At 34.3% G+C, this 15,141-nt stretch overlaps 1 protein-coding gene across 3 annotated transcripts in view; it reads right to left on the minus strand.

Annotated features, from left to right (window-relative positions):
* Nucleotides 1-1,688: 1,688 nt before the first annotated feature.
* Nucleotides 1,689-15,141, minus strand: part of LOC111088470 — a 16,757-nt gene continuing 3,304 nt past the window's right edge. The window contains exons 1-4 of one of the 3 annotated variants that reach the window (XM_022398719.1): nucleotides 12,261-12,327; nucleotides 11,947-12,009; nucleotides 11,028-11,070; nucleotides 1,689-3,059 (exon numbers count right to left, since the gene is read on the minus strand). In XM_022398719.1, the coding sequence (XP_022254427.1) occupies nucleotides 1,980-3,029 (1,050 nt within the window). In that variant the 5' untranslated portion in view covers nucleotides 3,030-3,059; nucleotides 11,028-11,070; nucleotides 11,947-12,009; nucleotides 12,261-12,327 and the 3' untranslated portion in view covers nucleotides 1,689-1,979. Of the gene's footprint in view, nucleotides 3,060-11,027; nucleotides 11,071-11,946; nucleotides 12,010-12,260; nucleotides 12,336-15,141 lie in introns of those variants that run through there. The other 2 variants (XM_022398714.1, XM_022398709.1) reach the window with 2 other exon arrangements.

Below are 15,141 nucleotides of genomic sequence, written 5' to 3' on the forward strand. Positions count from 1 at the left end.
ACGGCTGAAAGGGCGAGCATGTTTGGTGGGACGTGGATTCGAACCTGCGATCCTCAGATTGAGAGCCGAGCACCTTCTTTCGAACTTCAAGCATAAAATAGAAATGTTTGAACAATATAAACCTTACTTTTAGATAAGATATTGTAATATCTTAAACATATATAGCTTATTGTATGTCTTGGTTTTCTTTAATTTCTTCTAATTTAAACATCATGTTAACGTTACCATTATAAGTTTTATTAATAGTCTGAAGTTTCGTGTGGGAAAGTTTTAAAAATTAATTCACTTTAAGTACACAACTAATTTTTGATACTGTAGTAAGGCTTGTTGGCTTTCAATTGGTTGAACAACATATGTATATTTTTTGTCACCACATATTATTCGTGTTTTGATCTGTAGTCACAGTGCAAGAAACTCAAACTAATGCAAATTTTTAGAGACGTTCATCTTTAATTTCCTGAACATCTCAGTTTTTACTACAGACACGTCACTAAGGCACAACTAGGAAAAATACGTATACTAGAACAACAAATCAAACGACATTTATATTTTTGAAACATCGCTGAATATGTTACAAAAAATCTAATGATTAAAACTTAAAAGGCTTAGAAACCTCCTCTATACTTGTTCGCGAAAGAGAAATATAAAATATAACTACGCACTTTGAAAAGGAAAACATGTTTTCTAAGTTTCATGCATCAAATTCTATTTTCAAGTACAAAATATTTAACTTCATGAATGTACAAACTTAGACACTATCAAGTTTTTAAAACGTGTCAAAACCTACAATCGATCTAAAAAATATGGTATTCTTAAGGACTGATCCTAAACTAGCAGTTTTTAAAGATATAAGGTGAGTTAATGTGTTCCTTGTGAGAACACGTAAAGTATTTTTTCTATATCATATCCCTTGTTTAAATACAACATTGTAAAAGTTAAAATATAGTTACAATTTTAACTATATTATAGACTATCATTTTCCCTGTATAGTTCCTAATACATATATAATAGAAAGACTGAAATTTTGAGGCGAACTAAGATCTCAGTTTATGGCAGATTTCCTGTTACAGATGATGAAGATTGGCACGTGATCTGTGACGTATGATATTTTTATCTTCAATGCCATTGATCGCGTACCTTCAGAGTTATCTTAAGGAAATACATTTTTTAACAATATTTAAACAATTTAGCATGTTTTTTATGAATTAAAAATACTATCATCATTAAACATTGAAGTAGTAGTGTTTGTATTGAACATTTCATAAAATTTTACATGTGTTGCTAAGCCTATTATAGACAACACATAAAGATTTAAAAACATCTTTGCCACACTTTCAATAGAAGTTTCAAGCTTGAAATTAGATTGCCTATAATCAAAAAATTTATGTATATAGTACTTGCGTTCGAAAGACGTCAAGTGTTAGTTGACTTAAACAAAAAGCAAATGAATTACAACATTTTCAGAATGTGTAGGTGACGATGATTACGTCTTAGACTACAATGTCAAATAAGTAACAATATGAAGGATGAAATGATTTTCACTGCACATCAGTTTAAAGCAAAGATCATAAGTTTAAGCCTGCACAAAATTATAAATTATAAAATGGCGAAGCTAAGTATCATTTTAATGTTAAAGACTTTCAAATCAAGTATCAGTAAAATTAAATTAAATACGCATAAAAAAACAAAAACATTAAGGTATGAGTAAAAATAAGTCTAAAATATAAACAATATAAACCTCACTATCTAAACATTAACTGAAGAAATTTTTATTTTTTCGAATTGTTTCGAAATAAGGCACTTTCAACATGAAACAAAAGTATAAAACTCGGCATATTATCTACAAAAACATAATAATGAGGGCATTCCAGTTCCTTATATTTGGTGAGGATTACTATTAATCTTGTTGACAAGCGTCTGCAGAGATGTCACCAATTTCTGTGTATCAGATTAAAAAAGAAGTATCCAAACTAACTGGCTTATCTGTGATAGGCATGCAGTTGCTGTGGCATTAATAAGCTTTCGTCTTCCTTTAGTTTTCGTCTGAATACTTTGAACGGAGTTTGAAAACGAAAATATTTGAAAGAAAATAACTTGGTTCGCTGTGAATTTCCACCTAAAATTGCTTTTGATTTTTGTTTATGTTTTTGACTGACTTCTGACTCCATCTGTGGGCTTATTCTTCGAGTAATATTTGATTCTCCTGACTGCAGGTGTTTTTTCTCATAAAGTATTTCTTCATTAAACTGGAGTTTCAACTGTTGACTGCTCTGATGTTGCTTAACTGTCAGAAAAGTTTGTAACTGTTTGTTTTGAGCAACGATCTCATGGGCAAGGTTTTGTACGTTTCCTTTCTCGTTCAGTTGCTCCTGTTCATCGTTCTCTGGGATGGGGAAGAGTTTTGAGGACTGACACAGTGACATCTGAGGTTGTTTCCTTACAGAAGTAACGAGAAGGTTTCTACCTGTCTTTGACGAAGGTAGTAATTTATTATACTGTATTGACGAACCATTAAGGGATAAGAAGTAGTTTGGGTTAAGGAATCGATCAGAATTTGCACACCACGAGTTATTTTGTTTTACTACAGGTTGTTGAAGTGAGCGGATGACTGGTGTGGATGAAGATGTGAGAACTAGTGGAGGGATTCGACGGGAAGACTGTGGGATTTGTGCGTTTGTTGTTGTGAAATTTTGGTTTTTCTTGTACTTGTGAGTAGAATCCTTTGGAGCTGATTGGAAATTGTCGGGAAGTTCTGTAGATACGGGCACATCCCCTCGTTCTTTCATCACAGTATTAATGGGAGTAAAGTTATCCAAATTGTGATCTTCTATCTTCATATCTCGGTTTGAGCGTGAAGAATCAAATTGTGTAGGGGTGTTCTGGTCGTGACTGGTTTGTCTAAGTCGAATAATCTTGGTACGACAGACAACACAGCGAAGAGGCAAAACTCGTTGAGAGACAGTAATCTGAATGGTTTTGACGAAACACTTTCTACAGACCACTCGATGACCACAGGGGAACGTCTGCATGACTGCCTTGGCCGTGATACAGATTGCGCACTGCAATATAAAATTAGAATGAGTTATGTCCGAATTTTTATACACTTACTACAGCGATACATAGAATGTATATAACTATCATAAATACGTTGAATAGGCGATAATATTTTTATAAGAGTGGCATACTAGCATTGAAGATAGAATGTTTCTTAAGAAATGAATACTGAGACAAAACAGGATTCGAACCCCTTTCTTGAATACGTAAGTTTGAGCTTTACAGGATAAATCATAACTCAAGAAGGGATAACTTGGTTTGTTAAAGTATCTTTACAAGATAAGATATAACTCAATAGGGGATAACTTGGTTTGTTAAAGTATCTTTACAAGATAAGACATAACTCAAGTATGGATAACTTGGTTTGTTAAAGTAACTTTCCAGAAAACATCTTCGCTTTATCTCAGTTTCACTTCTCCAGAAAAAGATTTAAATTGACTATGAGTAAGCTTACTATACAAAATTGACGGCACAGTGGAATGCACAGCTTAAACTTGTCAACAAAAAAATTGATAGTACAGTGGACGTGCACAACTTAAACTTGTCAACAAAAAATTTGTTACAATAAAAAGTAAATTGTATGTGAGAATGATTCATACGGTGGGTCAGAGGTACGTTTGCAGACTTGAAACGCTAAGTTGAATTCTAGCAGTGGACAGACTGCAGATATCTAACTGCGTAGCTTTGCATTATCATCAGTTGTTTAGCCGCCTGATAAAACGACTTAGAAATCTACGTAATGTTTCAGCACAGTCCCTGAGGTAATATCTGACAAGCTATACAGGAAACAGAATAAGGAACAATATTCCTTTTGTTGCCGATACACCCGTATTTTACGGATTCAATGGCTATGTCGACAGTTCTGTTAAAAAGATCGAACTTGAATTTTCACTGCGTATCAGGGATAAGTTCATCACAACTTTTATATGAAAGCCGTCTTCTGTTTTCATGAACGAATCTTTTGTTCTTGCAAAAAACTTGCAGTAATGTTAATTTATTCTCCAAAATCTTTTGCGTACACTAATATCTTTGCAGACTATTTACCATTCCTGGACTGATGAAGTAAATATTTCGCAGTTGTTAAACAGCTCGAGGCAACTGCTTGCTGACGAAGCTAATCTGCTGCTGTAAGTAAGTACCATATCAGGACTGCACCAAGGTGTTTTCAATACACATCACAGAAGGTAACTGCTTGCTGACGAAGCTAATCTGCTGCTGTAAGTAAGTACCATGTCACGACTGCACCAAGGTGTTTTCAATACACATCACAGAAGTATATATATTGCTTTTATACATCTTACTATAAGGATGATCCATTACGCGTGCGTGCGTGCAGGATAAAGAGTATATAAACAAGAAAGGTTTTTCGAGGTTTTAAAGGTGGCTGGGTGTATTTAGATACATTTGAGAGTGAAAAGGAAGACAGTTTCTTTTTCTCCTGAAGTTGTCTGTATTTTTCTCAACGTTCTGTTTTTACAATTTCATTAAGAGATTGTATGTTAATACTAATGCTAAATCTTTAATACAACTGTAAATTATCGCTTCAAAACTTGATCTTTTCTTGATTAAAACAAGAAAGAAACGTTTCAGTAAAAGAGAAAGAACTGACTTAATACATCTCATCAACTAATCGAGTTTATAGATAAAGCGTAATAACTCGGTAAATTAAGGTTCTATCAAGGACCTAATTGGTCTATTAAGAAAGGCACTCAGACAGCTATGGTTTTAAAGTCAAGTACACCTAACTAAAACTTAATAAAAATAGCTAAATGTGTTTAAAATGTTCTAGACAGTGTTTAATTATTAACAGTGCTGGCAGTTACTGTTAAGACGCTTTGTATATTTTCCTGTTTGTTTTGCTTATTAGCCTGTTGTTTTTGTTTATTATTAAGCACAAAGCTACACAAAGGGCTATCTGTGCTCTGCCCACCACGGGTATCGAAACCCGGTTTCTAGCGGTATAAGTCCGCAGACATACCGCTGTACTACTGGGGGCCTCTTGTTAGCTAATATTTATTATTCTGATTGTCAGACAAACAATTAGGCCGTACTGATAGCTACCTCTCTCGGTTGCGTAATTTCTTGTGTTGTGGACACATTTAATATACTTTGGGTTCGCACATATCAAACACATCTTATTATACCACTGTATATATATATATATATATATACATATATAGATGAGTATGTCCTGATGTTTAGCGTTTATACACTAATATTACCTTTTCATTTGGATATATATATACATATATAGATGAGTATGTCCTGATGTTTAGCGTTTATAACTAATATTACCTTTTCATTTGGATATATATATACATATATAGATGAGTATGTCCTGATGTTTAGCGTTTATATACTAATATTACCTTTTCATTTGGTACTATGTGGAGGTTTTGAAACCCAAAGAAAACTACATTTGTAACCATATTTGGTACTATGTGGAGGTTTTGAAACCCAAAGAAAACTACATTTGTAACCATATAGCTGTTATTTGTTGAACTACTACTTGAAAAATACGTTGTTGGTTTAATATTCTCCAGTTTTTGTGTTGATTTAAAGTAGGATTAACGCCTCATGTTACCACCAAGAAGTGTGGTTTTAGATTCATCTATTACATGGAAAAGTTCTTTGGTTTTACAGTTTCGAGTAAAAGTACATAAGATGTTCCTGCGCATAGACGTCCCTAATTTGATATAATAGAGTAGATGGAAGGTAGCCAATGAACAGCATCCACTGCCAATTCTTAGGCTACTCTCATCTGATCGAATAGTAAGATTTAACCGTTATGTTTATTGTGTACCCACGGTCCCAAAGTGCGGTGCACGTTTTTGCGGTAACGGGTCGTTAACCACCTGAAAAGGAACTTTATCTTTGCGATTAGCATGCTTAATCATTATATCTCCACGTGCTATGCGATAGAAACAATAAAAACAAACTTTATAAGATTATACTTTCTTTCTTTTTTACTAGCATCGTGAAAATGTTCACGGTTTTCAGTCACACATTATAGACTGATTAACCAGTGGTGATATGTACTCTTTATTTATTTGACAGTCGTTACTTTGATCATACGGTTAGGCGAAATCTGTTGTTATTTTCTTATCTTAAGTGAGATAAATATGTTGAGGCACTTTTTCAATTTGCAGGTTATTAGAGAAGGAGTATTAACACGGATTTGAGATATGCTAGTAATAACATGCTTATTTTGAAGGATTTTATCAGTTTCGCTAGAATTGTAGGAGTTTGAAATGTACGAGTATTGCAGCTTTGAGCTGTTTGTGTTTTTAGTCATATTGAATTTAGGTTTAATATAATTTGGCACAGTATCTTGAACCGATGTCAGACGCGTATAAGCGAGGCTTGACTGAAAAAACAACAACATAGGATCAGAATTTTCATTAGAAAACGTGTTACACAAAACCAAAACTGGCAAATCTAGGAGCATTTAAAGAAGTATTTGTAACTTGATTCTTGGCAGTAGCGCAGTGATCATGTAAGTGGAAATCATCTTAAGTTTTACAGAAGGATCTTCATGTGAGATTTATTACAGAAGAGACCTACAATTCCAGAAACTATAGCACACGTAGAAGTAGTGACATAATTAGAATTTTCAGACAAAGTTATACAATGTGAGATATCCTGAAAAACTTGAAGGACGCTGGTTGGCACATGAATTCTTCTAACTCAGAAAGGTCAATCCTAAAATAACTTTATAGAGGCCAGCATGTTAAAAACTACAGAGATGGTTGGAGTACAAAGCCCTCATTTTTGAGTTTGTTTCCGAGTCAGTGCTTAAAAGTGTAATCCTTTATTTAATATTAGGTAAAACACTAAGAAAAAGTTTAAACAATTAATAGTTTAGTGACAACCATGACAAAGCAGACCTACAGGTGACAACCCCGGCAACCACCGCTCAAGTTCTTCGGAGTTAAACACAAAACAATAATAGTAGTGAGAATTTTCGCTCAAAACTATATAATGGTTATGTGCGCATAATCGTCCATAATATTTAATTGATAGATAAAAAGGAGAACAGCGCCCACTGCCAACTGTTGAGTTACTCACGTCCGACTAAAAAATTGTAGAGCATCCAAAGATTCAAATTGTGTAGCACGTTTTAACTGACAGTATGACTACTCGGTTTCACAGTTTGGACACGCTAACCACTAGGCCTAGCCTTGCCCAGTTAAACACGAAAATCAATAGCAGGCACAATAACATTTTTGACATATTGAGGGCCTACAGCCGGCCAGAATTAAGATTTCAAAGAGCAATATGGCAAAACTTCTATAAAAAATAATAAGAAGAAAGAAACAATCAAAAAATTCAATGACCATGTGAATTTCAACAACTTAAATAGTAACTTTAGGAAGCCATCAGGCTTCATGACTAGCAATTACCACGAAGTTTAAATGAAACTCTAGCCGTGGTTATGCCAGTTTCGGTACTGGTAAACTGTTTTGGACTATTTCATAAGTGTGCTTATATCTATTTATATATAATGCTTCCTAAAGTCAGAACTTGTCAACAAACTAGTGTTCTCACCAGCACGTTTTTAAATGGGTCAGCTGTTCGTGACTGCATGCTTACCCACTGCTGAATAAATAATCGGTAAATTTCTATAAAAATATGGTAAGGTCCTGGGGCAAATATCTCTGAGAAAACGATGAAATATAAACCGATTTTCACACGAATGGAAATATTTCATTTCTTAAAATCCTCATACATCAATGGAAACTTTGATTAGAAAGATTTAGCAAAACTCCTTTAGAACGAGTTATTTACTGGAATTCTCGGTTGAGTACAGACAATGTCTGACCAGAATACTTTCAGTTCCACTTGCTTATGGAATTCCCTATCTCAAATGAACACCTGATAACCAAGATAAAAATAAAGACTAACGTTCCCGTCCAAGTACACATGTCTTTTATATATATACTATCTGTGATCATGATAATTAACTCAATTACTTTGATTCCTATCCACCAATTTTCGTCCGTCGGTGTTTTCTCAACCTACTATACTTAACCAGAAAATCAAAAGTATTTAAATTATTTTTATATCTTCATAATATCACAGAAAAAAGCTGTATATCATAAAAATCCATATTTTTATCCTGATATTTGCAGGCTACCTTGAGATAGGGTAACGAAGCCACAATCGACCATTACTCTTATATACATCCTATGTTTAAATAACGTCTCGATAGCTAAAGTGTTAAGAAAATTCTGCGGCCCTCAGAAAATCGCTATATTGTTTCCTTTTACTCTTTAGCAAGGATACCTATTAATTACAAGTATTGGATTATGTAACTATGACATGGTTAAATGCAGAAGAAAAGACTCAAACAAGCTGATTACAGTTAATGATTTTTTTAAATAATATATTAAACAAAGAGAAATAATCGACTCACTCAGAATATAAGAATGCTGAAAAACATAATTTTCTATTTAACACTAAGTTGAATATTACAAACTATGCAAAATGCCTTTACGGATTGATGTTTTTCGCTCATACACAATATTGTTAAACATAGATTGAGACTGTGAGAAAATTTAGTAAATACGAAACGTAATTTAAAACGTTTTCAGGTAGGTTATATTCAACTGTTAATTTAGTACATAACTTTCGTTTTATTCCAAGAGCTTATGCATATATGAATAAATACAGTTTCATTTTATTAAATGTAAACTTTGTGCCTCAAATAAGTCGAAATCATACTTTACGATATATTCAAAACGTATTCAAATACATGGCTTACATATAATTTAATGTATCTCCAGAGGTTGAGTACGTTATATATTTTAGAGCTTTACAAAGTCATTACAATCCATGTCGCCACATTCAGTCATACTCTAGCTGATGAGAGTCCATTTTGACAATAACTCTGCAGCCTAGTATCCATTGCAAAAGCCTCCGTCGTAAGGCTGTCATTTCCGAAGCACACCATTCCTCCCTGCAAATTTTACAAAGGTCATTTATTGTACAAGGTCGTTGGTTTCCCTGCTTCAGTTTTAAAAGCCCGATCGTATAAAAATCCGTAGACGATTCGTCCGGCGACTTAATCGGTATGCCATTGTACTGGATAGTATGAATATCCGTTTCTTTCTCCAGTTGTTTTAGGTATGCGACAGTTGAAAAAGATGCCCCCCACATAAAAAGTAATTGGGCCCCCTACATTTATTATCTTATCATTTCTTCTATGTCCAGTTGCTTGGAGTATGCGACGGTTGAACTGGATTAGTGGCGTAACTACAAAAGATGCCCCCCCCCCCCGCCATACAAAGTAATTGGTCACTCTACATTTATTTCCCTATAATTATATTTACTATTCTGGTTGATTAGGGCTCCTTCTTGACTCGGGTCTCCTGCATTTGCGAGGGCTGCGGGGGCACACTTACACCACTGAACTGGAAGTATGACTGAAAGCCTTATCATGGTGAACCCATACCTTGTTCATTTCGTGTCCAGATGGAGATTCGTCTTGTTACATTGTATACTGTTCCCTGGGATACGTGGACAGTTTTTGCTACTGACCTTTGTGTTTGCAGATTGTCACCTGTACAAGACCCCCGCACTTTGTTTACCACGGCTGAGGAGCGACTTGTTTCAGGTTTCTTACTAGATAGTCCTGGTGCCCCAAGTTGATTCAGTTTCTTTGTTTTCCAATGCATTAACTATAAATAATATCCCTGTGTTGGAAATACTAAATCCCCGATATGAATACATCTTTATGATCTGATTGTATGAATATACTACGTTGAAAAGGGCTGTTATACATCCTTAGTGTGACTTGTTGATTTGAATATGCAAACTTGTTTTAATATTTAATAGGTTTTTATGGCTAGCAGAATTCTCTTTATCTTTATTCATGGACGCTATCGCATTTTCACTATTGCAGAGACACCAAACAACTGTAACCATCATCCGATAACACGATATTAAAAGGCAAGTTTGTCATTTTTCGCCTAATACGAACGTAAGCACTTGACGTCCAATATGGTGGAGTAAACTATAGATCACGTGACTTTTCGATGCCAGTGCGAGACCACTATAGATGCAGAACCCTATAAAGCTCAAAAGTAGTCGGAAGTGAGAAAGATGGCGAAACTGTTAACACTGCTCAACAAAAGTTATCAAGGGGTACGTTTAGTTGTTTTGAATGAAAAAGCACCGACGTTAATCAATATGATTTAGTCCAATTTCATCTCGTCGACTTTCATTATTATATTATCAGCTGTAACGACTGGTTTTCAGATATAAACATACAATAATTCATTACAAACTATCGCCGTTTTGTTATATTTACAGTGCTTGTGAGTATTCACTGTTGAAGTCATATCGTTCTTCTTTCACTGGCATAACTCGAATGATTCAGCGCCACCTACTGAATTACTATAACAAAGCAATTAATATAAGCAAAATATAACGAATGGGTTATATCTAGCTAGGAGAAGAAGGAAGAGTGTTCCTGTAGAGAAGAAAAACGCGCCTTGGTATTTAATTTCGTTATTGGATTATTTGTTATTTATAACTATCACTTTAACTGAGGAATTTACTTGTACGCACGAGGGATTTCTCCTGGACTATGGGGTATCATGATAGAAAAAGGATTACATAATTCCATACCAAGCTTCTTACGTTCAAGTAGCTGATCTTTATGTTATGAGACGGAAGATTTTAATTGTGCATAAAGAAACCTTGTTAGGATTAAATCATTTCAAAGTAAGCCTCTTATAATCAAGAGGCTAATTACTCGCAAGGGGATTTAACTGGAGTTGAAAATCCTAGTAGGTAAAATAATTAAGCTTAACTAACGTTAACCCACTTACAACATCTATGTAATCGTTAGTAAATTTTAATTATTAAATCAGGCCCCTTCGGAGCGAGTTTGAAAATGAGAAGACATATAATTTAATATAATTTGTATATATTACTGTAGTCGTGTTCACGAACCAAACATTGCGTACGTGTACTGTTCGTCGAGCTTGAGAGGTCCAGAGGTATGTTCCCCTGCAAAAAGTTTTGAAATTTGGTAATCGAAACAGCATTTTCTTTTTGCATAAAAAAACTTCGATATTACATATATATATATATACACAATTGCCCTATATTATATACATATATACAGTTGCCCTGTATTATATATATATATATATACAATTGCCCTATATTATTTACATATATATATACACACAATGGTTCACGTTCTTTTGTTTTCCAATGTCAGTAAGTATAAAGGATATTGCCATCTTGGAAATTCCAAATTCCCGATCTGTAGAAAGTTTTATGATCCAGGTGTATCGATATTATGCGTCGGAATTGGCTGTTAGATACCCTTCCCAAAAGTGATTAATTTTTGTTAGCGTTACATTACCTATGTAACCCCAAGAAATGTCAAAATGCAGAGGTATCACCAACAAACTTACACAATGAGCTATCAGTGCTGTGCCCACCACGAGTATCGAAATCCGGTTTTTAGCAATATAAGTTCTCAAGCTTACCGCTAAGCCACTGGGGGGGGGGGGGGGGCGTGGAGTGTGTATGTAGTAGGAGGGGATCTTTTTTTTCAAAAAATTCGGACCTTTCCTTCTACAAAAGTAGATTAAGGGATTTACTTGAAAGTCAAACGTTTACTAAAATATATCATAAAAATATTAGATAGGTCTTTCGATACCCCCTCCCCTCGAAACTCTCCTCTAGCTACGCCCCTAAAATATAGCTCTTATACATTATGATACACAGTAACTTTAAATTGGTTGTGGTTATGTTACATGCTGATCTGCATATTCAAAATTTTTTTGATATAACGTACTTAACTCTCTTTAATCAAACGAAAATAAGCATAACAACAGCAATGAAAAAAGAATAATAGTTTCTAAAACTCACTTCTTCTTCACGTGATCTGGCAAGTTCGGGTTCTTGTTCTTCAAGTTTATCTAACAGTTTATCCTGGAAAATAAAAAGTTTTCATGACCTGTATTTCATATCCTGTCAAACAGTCAAAAAAGCTTACTAATATCACTCAGACTGTCTTAAATAGCTCACGTTTGACAAAAATAACATACTGTAAGTCAACAGTGATTAATCTTACACGGTTATACGAATTTTATGAACTAGTGGCACAAAAGAGTAATAGCCAGATTTGAGAAAGTTAACAGAAAGACTAGTTATGTGTGAGATACGAGTTTTTTAATCATTACCTCAATAACACAGTACCGCCAATATTGTTTAATAACCTTGGTGAATGTTCACAGAATTTACTTGAAGCCAGCAATTAAGTGACGCCCCCATCTCTGCTTTAGACGTAAGATGAAATCCAGAAATATAAAAAGCAAACATAAACGTCAGAGTTCTTCAGTTTTACGCTTCTTTACATTTTTCTATTTTTATCCTGTACTCGTGTTACTGAATGACGTTGAAGTAGAAGCATGTATGACGGGTGACATGAGATTAACGGAGAGCTTTACGACCACGAACTGCTCGACTCATCTTATTTCTTTGGGGAAACAACTTCTTAGAGAACGTATGATGCTATTTTTGTGATTACCAGTACACACACAGAAACTATTCCTTAAACTATAGAAATAATAGGAAGAAATGAGATGCTGGAAAGACTGATTAATGGCAGTTACTTGCAAGCTCACCAGGAGGAGGCTTTATTTAGGAAAAGCTGCAAATTCTGTAAATGTATACCTTCAAGTATCTATCTTTATAAGTTTTTAAGAAATATTGATAATACAAGTTTGTCCGTACCGATGGAACTATAGTAGAGACAAAACAGCTGACTAATACGTCAGTTTGGCTATATTCGGTGACAAAGCTCCGTGACCAGCATCTTTCGCTGGAGGATTGTTTGCAGGGTTTTATGCTAACTATGGGCTCTCAATCTTGACAACTTGGTAATTGAAAAGCATAGGAAGCAGAATGCTGGATTTAAAATACTTTTTTTTTAATTTTAGAAATCATGTACGTTTCCTAGAACATCAGGAAAATATATTAACAACTTTTTGAATGTTTCTGGGGTTTCAAGGCTCATAATATAACGATTTTATTATATTTAGTGTAATTACATACTACTGTGCCACTGAGGGGCTTATCAAAAGGAACAAGGCACTACAGCTATTAACTCCAACTAGCAGCCTCATAAATATTGAACATTAACTGTTTCTTGTTAAATTAGGTACGTTAAATTGTCATAACCTAAACAATGGGAGACAAGCACACACGATCGTATTTTAGATATTGCTCAAATAACATTAAACCAGTTTATGCTAATTTCGTCCTGTAGATAAAGGGTAGTTTAAACTTGATGGTTCTTTTTATATATCTGTTGTAAACTTAGTGATAATAAATTTTCCATACATTAAAACCTTTGCTTATATACGTTTATATATTTTAATATATGGTTCAATAGTTTACTCGTCACTCTGACAAATCACTGTTTTTGGCGGCTTGCTAGACTTCTTTGGTCAGTAAATGACAATTTCTTTGTTTCTTATGAACCAATGACGTGTCTACACAATATGATTATATGAGTAATGCAGACTAGCAAGGAGAAGTAAAACAAATAAAGATTGATTTCTATTAAGGTTCAGAAGGACCAGACAATCTCGTAATTTGTTGTTGTTTTCCACAAATCAAAATGATCAACCGTCTATTTAGTTTCTTGTTGATCATTAGGGTTTGTTTATATAAGTAACGTTAAATAAATTAGGACTATGTCTCATCTTCTTTGACTTTCTGCACCACAGTCCACATAGGCCAGTTCATTTACAACTTCGCAGATCCCGAGTTTGGCTTATTTACATTTCAAGACCTTGGTTCACCACACTGTATCTAATACAAGTCGATTTATCAAAGAAAACTATTCAGATCGGTAACATTGAGAGATAAATATTTCAAAGCTACACTTCGATATTTCTATTTTACTATTGCTGTATTCTTCCGTTGGTTATTGTTCCAATAATATAATGTTTAATTTTTTTTGTTAAACCTTTGATAAAACATTTAATCGTCCATTTTATTAACTTTTTGGTTTTATTACTTTTTTCAGAAAAAAAATAAGCATGTTTTGGTTTTTTTTAACTTTATTGGCTGCTATCAATTATTGAGGCCTTAGTGTGACTTTTTTCAAATATTATTAGACAATGCGTTCTGTTCATAAAGGATTATACAAGTAGCTTTGAATTATCTTTTACGCGGAAATTTTAAAATCCCCGAAATAGATTTATAGCTAACTAAGGGAAAATAATATATTCTAAGGCTTTATGATTGAAAGTAACGAAGAATCTGTAACAATTTGTTAACCACCCTATATCTGCTATATCCAATGCAGTCGAGGCCGTTTGTCAAATACCAGAACTCATCAGGCTGGTTGATACACAATATTGAAAATAATCATGGTAACAGTGAATAAAATCGGTATAAAATGCACTTATTATGAGGTTTATTCCCTCTATTATATGAAAACGAACAGCATCATCGTACAATAACGCTAGTTTATATTGTCATTGGCTATAACCCAACCAATCAAACAATGTCACATCAGCAAAGCCTAACAAGTAAAAGTAGTCATACTAGTTACAAAAGTAGTGTGGTAAATTCACTCATGGCTCCTGTACATAAATGCCACATGACAAACGTGAAGAAATCAAAGTTTGGCTAGTGAAAGCTACTCCCTGCGATAGACTGACGCGAAATTTCATGTTTCAGTAAAAGCTCTATTCAAACTTCGAAAAGGTTACGCGAAACAATAAATGTAGTTATAATATAAGCAGTGGAAGCAGAGAGCTTAAAGTCTTCAAAACTGATATTAAGCAACTCAGGTTATACTCTTTACATGATACACGACAATCCAGCAGAGATATTTCCAGTGACTAGCTGCAAGTACAGGCGTGAATATGAAGAAATCCACACAAGATTGATGGCGCCCTGACTGTTGGTAGGTACAACATTCTCTTATCCACCAAGTCCTTCCCTTAGAAACAAGAACTGATATGTTAAATATGCCGGAACTGTGGTGAGACGATACTCAGAGATACACTGAGTGGTCACAAGTAAATATACACCTAATTGTTCGTC

The sequence above is a fragment of the Limulus polyphemus genome, unplaced genomic scaffold (assembly GCF_000517525.1).
Source record: "Limulus polyphemus unplaced genomic scaffold, Limulus_polyphemus-2.1.2 Scaffold96, whole genome shotgun sequence".
NCBI classification, from domain to species: domain Eukaryota; kingdom Metazoa; phylum Arthropoda; class Merostomata; order Xiphosura; family Limulidae; genus Limulus; species Limulus polyphemus.